General features: G+C 36.5%; 1 protein-coding gene across 2 annotated transcripts in view; it reads right to left on the bottom strand.

The window, feature by feature from the left end:
- Positions 1-12,709, bottom strand: part of STXBP6 (syntaxin binding protein 6) — a 92,428-nt gene that overhangs the window by 58,709 nt on the left and 21,010 nt on the right. The window contains exon 2 of one of the 2 annotated variants that reach the window (XM_034417942.2): positions 10,402-10,584. The exons of the other annotated variant lie outside the window; for it this stretch is intronic. Coding sequence (XP_034273833.1) covers positions 10,402-10,555 — 154 coding nt within the window. The 5' untranslated portion in view covers positions 10,556-10,584. The remainder of the gene's footprint in view (positions 1-10,401; positions 10,585-12,709) is intronic. 2 annotated transcript variants of the gene reach the window in all.

The following is a 12,709-nucleotide window of genomic DNA, read 5'->3' as shown; positions in this document are numbered from 1 at the left end:
CATTTCTTGTTTTTTCATGTCCTGAGTAATAAACATAGTGATCTCCTGACTGAAAGTGTCCAATCCAGTCCATTTCAATTTGCTGATGCCAATTTGTAGTTGTTTCATTTCATCTTTCAATGTGTTGCGCTTTCATGCTTCTTACTTTCCATGTTCCTACTGTAATTTTATATTTGTAGCTTTAAATTTTCTTTTCCTGGCAGCATCAGCATTGATGATTTTAATCTAGCCACATCATAAACACCATTAGTAATCTGAAAATTCCTGAGCTCATCCTCAGCATCATGTTGAGTGCCATCCAACCTGAGGATCTGACCTGCCTTCCCATCATCTAACAGTATATCATCAATCATGTTATATTTTTTATCCATAGGGTTTTCTTGATACAAATATAGGAATGGTTTACCATTGCCTTTTCCTGTACAGTATGAATTCATCTCTTTGTCATTGTCACTAAAGTGATAACATATTTCTAGCATGAGGACCCAGATTGTTAGGGGCAATATGCTGACACTGTAAACCGCTTAAAGAGGGCTGTAAAGCAGTATATAAGACTAAGTGCTATTGCTATTGCTATCTTTCTGTATTCCTGCTGCTCAGTATAGGTGCCTGCTTCATTTAGCTGGAAAGCTGGAATGACCATAATATCTTGGGTGGTAGGAATATATACTCTTGGCTCCTGATGATTTTTGCTCAGTAGGAACACCTCCTACTGCCATGATAAAGTAGCAGAGCAGGACTGGGGGTGGGGGCACTGTGTTCATATGCAAAATTTAAGCAGAATTCTGATAAAACAGAAATACTGTAATGGGAGGTTTCTGTCAGTTCGGTCAATCTGGGAATGATTAGATAAAAAAGCCCAATGTATATGGGGTATATGCATGGTGCATGCATACTAATTAATTCAATTTTGATAGACATTGTGTAATATATTATATGTGGAATTACTTTTACAGATATAAACCTGGATGATTACATAATGCTGTACATCCATAACTGAAAATGACTATGGGAACATATCTCACAAGCTCTGAAGCACATTCAGTACCTGTATAATTATAACCTATATAATATAATGTCTATAATTTTCCTGTCGTACACGGCAGCAAATTATAAATCTGATTTGTCAGAATTAGAAAACAGGTTGAAACTTTTTATATCCTTAGAACTAATAGGCACATTAGATGAGAGTCTAGTGTGATATGCCATATTTTCTTTCTGAAAGGCCTTAAACTATAGTATGGTAAAAGATCTAACAAACAGGCACGAAGGAAGGAGGGAAAAAGTCATTGTAGTTTTAAAATATGAGGGGACATGTGTTTAATGTTGAATATAGAAACTATTCTGAATCCAGTAACACTTTACAAATTATCAATCTTTCAAAAAATAGGACAATCATTATAGAAATTATTCACAATTTTACTTTTGTATTTCATCATTTAAGTTTTAACGAAACTTCCACCTACTGTATATATAGGAAACTGAGATTTATATTGATTATACAACTTTGCGTTTGCTGATGCAGAAAGCCTTCAGGAGATTTTTCTGATAAATGGTATCTTACAGAGTTCTATTTTGAGTCTTATCAGACATAGGTTGATCTATTCCAATGTATTCCCAAATAATAACGAACATTCAAGAAGAGTGACCGTGAAGGTTTGTTCTCCAAGGTTGTGGGTTGGTTTCTGAACATTTCATTACCAGACTAGGTAACATGTTCGGAAACCAACCCACAAGCTCAGAGAAGAACCTTCATCCTCATCCTACCGAGCTACAGATATTTGCCACTATTGCAATTCAAGAAGAATGTCAGATTCAAATCTAATGTAAGCTGTTGATTCTAAATCACTAGTCCAAGAACTCTTGAAGCTACATTTCAAATGGATATAGCTAAAATACTGAAAGAATAACTCTCACCCCACTCACCACTTACCCTGCCTCTTATCAAATCACTTTCTGTGAACAGGCTTCAACATGACAACCTTCTAAATTGCTACAAATCCCTGACTAGGATCCAAAAATAACCTTTAATAAAAGCACAAGCCTTTTCCACATATTCTGTGACTCTTTCATTACATTACTCTGCATTCAACACAACAATAATTACCATACTTTTTGGACTATAAGAAACACCTAGCTTTTGGGGAAGAAAACAAGAAAAAAAAAATCTGCCTCTGTTTCCCAGCAATTTGCCTCCTTGCAGTAAACAGCCTGATCAGCTTCAGCACAGCCTGAGTTAGCACGAACAGCTGATAGGCAGTTGGATCGGCCTCCCGGAATACCGCCGATCAGCTGTTCCAGGCTGCAGGGATCGCTGACACCCATCACCATCACCACCAATCACTGCTGCCACCTATCGCCTCCTTCGCGCGCTTCATTTTCGGCCCATTCCAGGCAGCGGTGATCGCCACTGCCTATCGCTACTGTCTGGAATGGGCCGAAAACAGGGTGCATGGAGGCTGAAAATGGGGGACGTGGAGGCGGCAATAGGCGGTGGCGATAGGCAGCGACAGAGGGGCAATCCCCGTATCCTAGAACAACTGATTGGTGGTATTCTGGGGGGCCAGTCCAACCACCAATCAACTGCTTGTGTTAAATTAGGCTGTGCTAAAGCTGACCAGGCTGTTTGCTGCAAGGAGACAAATTGCTGGGAGGCAGAAGCTGAAGGGTGGGGGCTGGTGGGTGGGTTTTTGGGTGGGGCTTTGGCAACAATTGCTCTATAAGATGCACAGACATCTTGTGGGGGGGGAGGAAGTGTGTCTTATAGACCAAAAAATACAGTAATAACTTAGGTATTTACACATCACAAAGTAAATTTCAGAATAAATGAACTATTTGCTGAATTATATGGAGCTATGCTCTCATATACTGGATGATAACGGAGTAAAAGATATCAATCCTCAATCCACAAAAATGTTTCCTTCAGGTTTGCAGAATCTCATGAACGTAGTTTTGTATTTCCTATAGAATAAAATACAGGAACTATAGAATGCACTTTGAAATCAAATATTCATTGACTGTTCAAACCTGCAGGAGACGCATCAGTTAACGTTCCAACTAATATGAAGCAGGGCTATGTGGTCAATGAAGTGGAAAAGACATACAGAGCGAGAGAGAAAGAAAGAGAGAGACACACACACACACACAAACAGACAGACAGATGGACAGACAGACAGAAAAAGTAGATGTCAGAGAATTTATCTATTATAAGTGAAGAACCCTTATTGAAGAAGTCAATTAAGGGAAGCTTTTGAAAACAACTAAAATGACATATTGAAAAGAACAATAGGAAACCAATTTGTCAACTTAAAAAAGCCAATGCATAGTAAATACTTGAAGGACATAAAAAGAAAAGCTGATAAAAGCTTCACATGAAGCTGATTAAGATCAGAAATGTTAAAGAAAGAAACTGAAGTCTCCAATTTAACGACTCAAGAACCAGCTTTGCCAACTGTATGAAAGTAGACAGTCATTATGTAATAAACAACAATAAATGTCACCTTTGTAGTGAAGAGGATTTACTATTTATTAAACACATTTATATGGCTGCAGAACTGACACAGGATGAGTACCATGGACCATTAAAAAAATCAAGTAATCAATCCTGGGACAAATAAAAACAAACCTGCTCTTTAAGAGAAATGCAAGAGTTTTGGATGTAACTTTATACCTGAGGACACCTGCATTAACAATTCCAACTTGCTGGAATAAGGTAGAAGTTCTCACTATCTAGTCTTTCACAGCTTGTAGGTCCTATATTAAAGACTTCCAGTAGATCTTCTGTTTGGCTTGGGATGATGATATATAATTGGGTATCATCAACATACTGATGATATTTCAGCCCAATGTGATGGCATCTCTCCTAGCAGCTTCATAAAGGTGTTAAAGAGGAGCCCTCAGGCACATCACAATGAAATGCTCAAAGATTTATTGTCTACTATCCTATCAACACTGAATGGAACTGCTTGCTTAAGAAGGAGCAAAAACACTCCAAAAAGGAAACTCGATCATCACAGGTGATTAAAAAAGGGATATTACTGTTGATAGAACTGAAGAGACTTAACAAGACCACCTCCAACCACAGAGCATGCAGAAAAGTGATCAACGAAGTTTCTATCCCATGGTCAGGTGTGAATCCCAATTGGATGGGATCCAAATAATTTCACTTCATCCAGTGTCCTTTGTAACTGCAGCCCCACCACCATTGTTATTAACTTACAAAACAAAACAAAATAAAACAAAGCAGAATGTTAAAGGCAGGATTGCTTAATACAGCTGAGTCAAGTACTGACTTCTTAAAATTCCAATCATCCTTAAACCATTATTACAAAGTACAGGTATGTATAATAATCTCAGAAATATTGGTAAGGACATAAGCTACAGAAAACTAGATAATTGGTAGAAATATTGGTATAAAAACTATTGGAGAAATTAGATCAAACTATTCTTGACTTTAAAAGGGAAGGAGATTTGAGAGAAATTATAATCTCAGGTAACTGGGATTGGCTGTATAGCAGATTTTCAATAAATCTAAGTTTTTACTTTATGGATAGTATTTCATGTCTTCTCATTTAAAGATTAATAGATATCAGGACAGAGGCTGAATAAGCCAAGTCCTAGGTCCAGTTTCTTTACATCTAAAACTTGAACTATACAAAATGTAAACAGTATAGATCATGAATTAACAAATGGAATGTTTGAAAGAAAAACAACACCAGATATATTTTGTGATTGTGAAGGTAAAATAAAACAAGGATATAATAACATTGAATGGAAATGGTCTGGTCTTCAGGAGTGTAATTGTGGAAAACATACATGTAGATTTAATTATGAATAACTAAACTATATGTCAGAAGTTATTAATCTATGTCACTTAGGTTGTTCTTGGTGTGTGTAAAAATAGGAATCCATAGGCTGGTTAAAGTTACATGTTATGCTTCAGTGAATGGTGATAATGGAAGAAACAGGCCTGAGTATGAGGGAAAATTGAAAAGAAAGGAAGGAAGGAAGGAAGGAAGGAAATATGGGGATTTATTTATAGTACAGATAATCCTCTTAGCAATCACAATTCTGACAGGCAACTCAGTCATTAAACAAAATATTTACCAAATGAAAACTTTGCTTTCTTCCATGTCAAGAGGTGTGGCCAAGTTCCTTCAATTATTAAATGTATTAAATATAAAGAATTATTTATAGGTATTTGCTTCATACTTACCTGAACTAGCTTATAAAAACAGCTGGACTTTAAGATGACTAACTCAGCAGTGTCCCAAAACTGAAACTCGAACTTCATTTTCTTTAGATTATGTGCTCAAGTCAGTTCTGACTCTTAGCAGTCACATAATAGACCTTCTCCAGGATGATCAACCCCATATCCAGTCCTTCAGGTCTTTCAAGTCCACTCATGGCTGTTGTAATCAAGTACATCTACCTTCCTGCCCAATATCCACCTTTCTGTTCAATTTTTCCAGTTTTCTCAGCTTCATAGACTTCTCCAAAGAGCTAGTTCTTTGGAAAACGTGTCCAAAAGTTATAATGAAAGCCTTTGTGCCTTGACTGAGAACTCTGGATTCAATTGTCCTAGGAACCATCTGTTTGTTTTCTTAATTATTGATGATTCATGAATTTTCTATTCATTCATGTCCTTTTTTTCCCAAAGTCCAACTTTCACTTCCCTAGAGTGTCCCAAGAAAAACCATTCCCTATATGATCCTGATCTTTATAGATGTAGATTTCCTTTCCTCTAACAAGCATGACAAATGGGAAGTAGAAAATTACATTTCACAGTAAGAACAAATTAAGAATAGGCATACTTAAACAGTGAATGAATATCCTGCTGCTAATCAGCTGTGAGAGTGGATGATGATGACATAAAATGTTTTGGCAAGTTCTACAGGTTTTGATTGACATGCCTCCAAGCAGCAGCCAGTCTCTTTTTCCTATTCTTAAGTCCACCTCTATTGAACTCACAGCATGAATAGAATACTGCTAGTTTTTCATGACTCATGTTATGACTGAAACCAATTAATAGGTGAGAAACAGCTACATTTTTACATTAAAAGAGCTATTCCACTGACTTGATAACTAAAAATTATATATACATAATTGTGGGCACTGTCCTATTTCAGGATGGCAAAACAAAAACTAAAGATTTTTTTTCACTGTGTAGTGGAGATTTCTAAAGCAGGAATCCCACTTTCAAACTCCTTTGTCCAAAATAATTTATAAAAATCTTTACAAGTCAAATGCTCAACTGCAGAATATGAACTTGTAACTCAAAAAGTAAAGTTTTAGTCTCCTCTGGTTTTCCAAATTTCTTTCCTAGAAGTGATAGAATCACACAATTGCAGATCCACAGCTTTCCAATCTTTTTCCAGAATCAGCCATGATCAAATGGCTTAGTAACTTTTCTCCCTCCTCGTATACTTTTTTCACCTTGATCATAAAATCTCTCCCTTTGATCCCACTACTGTTTACTTTCCATTAGAAAAACTACAACTAAAATATTGGAAAGTCACCAAAACTGGTTAGGACAAGCAATCCTCCTTCAGCCTAATTCAGCAATTCTACCGAACTGGACCATTGCAACTTGTCTTTGGAGACAACCTAGAAGCTGCAGCTGATACAAAATATGGCGACAAGATAAAGAATCACACCTAATATTAAATCTGTGGCATTAGTTTGCTACTAGGCTTCTAAGACCAAGTGCTGGCTATTATTTTTAATGCCCTAAACAGAACAGCACCAGGATACATCAGGCAATGCCTTGGAAGAATTGAATTGGCATGTCTAGTCTGATCATTGAGAGAGCACATCTGCTGAAAATCCCCTCCAATCTTTAAGGTCCCAGAGCATGAATGAAATGGCAGGCCTTTCGTACAACAGCCCGCTCTTTCCAGAAGAAAATACAAGCTCACACTTTGTTGCAATTCCAGAAACACATGGAAATAGTTTTATTTAAAAGCACTTTCAGTCCTAGCTAACAGTGGCAATCACTGGCTATCTATCTTGGCTTTTGTTGGGCTTTTATATTTGCTGTTTTTGTTTCTATGGTTATTCTGACTGCCTTATTTGTTACTATGTCTTTGAGTTTCTATTTGTTGATGCTGTATACCATTCAGAGTACTTCGTAACTGGGAAGGATTATAAGCACTATAAAATAAAGTAAAAGAATTTGTGGAACTGATTGCACCACTATATTTTTGTGGAAAACACACACATTAAATACAGAGACTTTTGGCAAGTTGTTCTTTTTTAGGGTTAATCTCCTGTCTTAGAACCGGGTGCATAATCTATAAATTTATACAATTTGAAAGAATCAGCATACTATGATTATTTTTTACATTTAAGGTAAATGTAAATTTTTCTTCAAGTGCGCCTACAATGCAGTTTATAAAAATGAAGTGTCATTTAAAAAAAGATCATAACAGAGGCTGGGTGAGAAATACTGTATGTCAAGGGCCAGAGTTCTCGGAGCAGAGCAGATTTCATCAAAGAATTGTAGATCTGGAAATGACCTTACTTTTATTTAAACTCTGCAATCAGTATACCAGTATATCAGTTTACCAGAGTATATCTAACAAATGACCATGCGGTTTCTGTTTGAAGATCCTCAGCAAAAAAAAAACTCACTACCACTCTGTCCAGAAGTCAATTCCACTGGCTGATAATTCATACAACCAAGAAGTTCCTTTAGACCTCTAATCTGACCCTTCTTGTAGTTATAACCCACTGATTCTAGTCATGCCCTCCAAGACAATAGAAAATCATTTCTATATGACTGCCCTTTATATAGCTGAAGACTGTTATCACATTTTGTAGGTTAGATATATCCACCAGATCCTTTAACTGGTTCTCACCCGCTTTGTTTCCAGACTCCCCATCACACCTTGGGGAGTGACTTCTCTAATTTTCCTTTTTGAATGGTGGCATCTAGAAATGAACACAATATTACAAGTAGGGCTTGACCTGAAGACAGAGTAAAGTGGAACAATTAATGCATATCAATACTGGCTCTTGTTTAATATATGGGCAACAAGAATTCCAAAGTCCCTTTCACATATACATCTGCCAGGGAGGTCGTCTCCATCCTTTAACTCCATCCTATACTCATATTCTTCTTTGCCTGATGTAGAACATTACATTTCTTCTTGTTAAATTCTATCCCTGTTAATTTCAGTCCATTGCTGAAACTTGTCTAGATTTTTCCATGTCTTGCTTATATAATCTGCAAATGTGTTAAATATTTCCTCCACACTCTCATCGAGATCGTTGCTAAAAATGACTCCAACTTGATATGTCCCATCATGCTGAAATGAAACCATTAACAAGTATTATTTGGGAATAGTCATTCAGCCAACTGTATGTTCATCTAGCATCCAGCATGTATTTTTTTTATTTTGCTAAGGGTGATATCACAAGAGACTTTCTCAAAGACTTTTCTGAGATGCAGTTACACTGTCTACGTCATTCCCTTGATAGATTAAATCAATCTGAAGAAGATAAAGTTGGTTCTGCATGATTTGTCTGCAGATCACTCATATTGGCTCTTTTTAATTGAAGCAACCATCTCCGTGAGTTTCCAAAAGTGCTGAAAAATAATATGAGGACTTGATATGATGTCAAGCTGACAGGTATACAAATAAATAAGGTAACTTTGATTTTGTTTTGCTTTGGGAGCCAAGCTCCTCCAAAAGAAAACTTTCAGCAGCCCCAAGCTTTTGAAAGATAAAATACAAATTGATTAGGTAAAAGCAATGAGGCTTAAAATACCAATTTAACAAGCAAAGTAAGCACTGATGCAATGGAATGAAGTGATATTCATCAGAGCAGCAAATACATGAAATGCTATTAACTGCCTAAATGTATGCTTAGATATAAATTTTACAACTTTCAACATTACTGGTATAGAAAAGTAGAAGAGAATCTTTTACCATTATAGTTTTACAGGTTGGAAAGCTTTAACAACTGCAATACATATATATTTCAACAACAGCAAAGGGGGCAGAGGAGAAAATTCCATCTTTAAGGCAGGAAAAAATCCTTGATATGGACAATTCAGTAAACTTCACAGCTTAGAAATATATGGAAAAATCTCTACAGAATAAGATGCCTGCACTCTTTTTGAATTGGGATAAGCAATATTCTTTCTTTGCTTTTTCTAAAAGTGATAATTTCATCTATTGCCATCTATTCTTAACTTGCAAAGAGAAAAGGCCAGTTATCAACAAGAAACAAGACCATGTAGAAACCATGCACAATACATACACACTAAAGCTCAACAAGCCAACAAAACCAATGCAATAGAGTATTCTATGTATTTAAATATACTCTGGAACATACTGTAATTGTCTGGTTGCTTAAAGGTTGTGGACTAACACACACACAAACAACAATACAATGTTGGAATTTACCATTTATAATTTGGAAATCTCAACAGCACACTGCATTGAGTCCTTTGCATTTGCCTAGTATACAATCTACAAACTCAATTCCTTTTGATGCGTTTGCAGTGCCCTGTGGTTCACATGATCACAATTTACAAAACAATTTTTGCCAAAAACTGCTCCTTACTTCCAGTTTCCAGCAAAACATGTGCCATAGCAAACAATGGGTTCACTTAATGGCATTTGTTTAACAACTGCCACAAAAGAGATGCCTGTCCAGTCACATGATGACCCACTTTATTACCATCGTGACTTATGACCAAAATTTTGGGTTCAATTACGGTCGTAGGTTGAGAAATACCTGTGCCGTCTATACATGCAGATAAGATGAACTCAATTTTTTTGTCTATTTGGGCACCCAAAATTCTTGGTTGATCTAAAAATATGTATGATAATGTCTCCTTTAAGAACATAGGAAATATACATACAGAAATTTCTTAATGCAATACCAAAAATTCAGGTCCATTCTTTCACTAGTAATGACATTTGGCCTTAAATATCGTCTCATAGTGCTTTATAGCATATTGCCCCCCAACAATCTGGATCCTCATTTTACCAATCTTGGAAGGATGGAAGGCTGAGTCAACCTTGAGCCCTTGAACTTCAGACTGTGGGCAGAGTTTGCTTGCAATACTACATTTAACCACTGTGGTCCCAGGGCTTTTCAGGCCACATTAATGCCTGAAAGAATAGATCTTGTGAAGAATATGGTCAAATATTGAGAAATATTTGAAAGTCTATAAGTATATTACTAACTCCATCACATGACTTAACTCTGTACATACGTTCCCTTTATAATTTAAATATAGGAATACTGAAAGTTTATGGTCGGATTTTTCATCTAATTGTCTAATTAAAATTCATGATGCCACATTATTTTTATCTATAGACAACATCAATCAACTTTTACAAACAAACTGAAAGGATAGCTGGATTTCAAAATAATTTAGCATACCTGACAAGCAAATGTAGGTTAAGTATTCACCCTGACCCCCAGTTGCCAGGAAAGGAATCTTTTTCTTCGTTCTCCTTTTTACTTGGACTGCACCCAGCATCCTTTCATCATGTGGTGCAAAAATCTCTTTATTGATAGCAGATTTGGCACTCATTATAAATCAGACACAGATGGAAGATGTTCCTAAAATGAATTTGTACAGCAAGTATTACATTTTTGAAGAAATATTTATATAACAAACTGGCTTTCTGCCCCTCCCCTCTAATAAAAGTACATACTTGCATACACACATACAACTAAAATAGCAAATAAGTTATTCAAATCTAGAATAATCTGCCATTTTGAACAACAGAAAGAGCTCAGAGTCAGCTTGGACAACTTGGGTCTGGATGGTTATTATCTTCAATACGAAAGGATAAAACTGAGGGCTAATATTGAAGGGAAGGGACTTTTGGGCTTTTTTTTAAATAAATGGTTTACAATCAAAGATGAAGCAATAAGGGTTTTCAATACAATGATATAAGAAATTAGCAAATTAGAGGGCCAGATATTAGCGATAAATGTTAAATATTCACACATGGCATAAAAAAACCCAGAGTATCTAAACATAAGGTGAATTCAGATGCAATACCTTTGAACAATCGTAACTGAGCAACTTTCATAGAAATCTCAGTAGGCTGATCCACTAATAAAAAGCATCACATTTCATTTCAGGCTACTCTGTGTATTTGGTAAAGGTATTAATTAAAAGCACAAAGGGCAAAATATGTCTACAAGGAAGAATAGAAAAAGAGACAGACCTGTCTTGATAGCCATGTCCATGCATGGATAGTGGTGCTCCAAATATAGCATGCTGCTCAACCTCCCTTCCAAAATGTTTGAAGGTAAAGCACTTCAAGATTATCAGTGGAGAATGGTGGAAAACCAGAAAGAGTTCCTGCAGAAGCTTTCATAACAATGATTTCATACCTTGGATCTGTCTTTTTGCAGATCCAGCTCAAGGACTCTTTTGATCTCTACCCTATTTTTTTTTTCTGATCCAATCATTAGTAGAGATTGACTGAAAGCAAGACGATCCAAGAGCCTGATGAGACCCAGTGTCATGGCCCGGGATGCAAATTTTCCCCCCTCCCCAAAAAACCCCTGTTCCAACTAACCCAGTGGAATGTCAGCCTCAGGAGATATCAAGTCAGGAATCACTTGAGATTGATCTATCATAGGCACCATCAGGACAGCTGGAGCAGTCAGATGATGAGGTAAGACCTCCAAATCCTTGTAGCCAGTGAATAGATCAAAGTTATTCAATGAAGCTCCTTGCCAAGTAAAGGAGTAGCTCTCTTGATTAAAGACAGCTGGCTGCAGCTTGGTTTAAAAGGCAGCCTGGAGCCATGCTTCTTCATTGGAAGCAACTGTCTGATTTCCTGCTTTGGGGTGTGGCATTCCTGTGAACGGTGCTTGCAGAACTCTGGTCTTTGACTGGCTGACAAACCTGACTCTGAACTTTGGACTGGAGTTTGATTACTCTTCTGCCTGTCCTGTTCAAAGTGAAACCACTCAAGCCAGCTTTCTTTCCAAGAGACTTTTGTTGGTTTACATTTCTTTTCTTCTCCGCTATGTGTTCCTGTTCCTTTCATGTTGAGCTGAATACATGAAAGGAACTCTAAAAACGGGGATTTTGTTATTTGGTATTAATTTGTCAGAACAATTTGTACACTTTGAAATACTACTGGTTTCGTGAAACTACACTTTGATTTTCTACTGCAATGCGATGACAAATCTGGGACCTAGCAAAAACCATAATTATTGATTTTTAATGATGCATTAATCTACGTGATTTAGGAAATATGGACATTAAACTAAAAGCATTCATGATGAAAGAGTGCTAACTTTCCTAATGCTTTCAAAAGGTTAAACCAAAAAGACTAATTGGTCATTATGACTCAATAAGGTTATATGTGCCAATCTGTTTACCACTCACCTCACAGTGTTGTTGTTGTGGGGGAAACTGAAGGAAGGATTATTAGGTATATTTTCTATACCTAGAAAATATATTTTTTGAATTATTTACAAAATTATTTAAAAAAAATAAGGGATAAAATAAACTAATGAACAACTATTCAATATTCAAAGGTTCTTTGCACTACTCTTGCCCATATACAGATAGATCACCTGTGAGGAGAATTTCTAGGGCTGGCTTGAACTGGAATTAGCAACTCCTGACAGGAAGAGGAGGTTGATTATGGCAGGACAATTTTATTTTTTTAATGTTCTCCCCTGGTGGGGAAAAAAATAAATAAATTCAGGGTCT

This window comes from Pantherophis guttatus, chromosome 1 (assembly GCF_059756535.1).
Source record: "Pantherophis guttatus breed Tessera chromosome 1, ASM5975653v1, whole genome shotgun sequence".
NCBI lineage: Eukaryota > Metazoa > Chordata > Lepidosauria > Squamata > Colubridae > Pantherophis > Pantherophis guttatus.
This window is presented reverse-complemented; position numbering and strand designations above follow the sequence as displayed.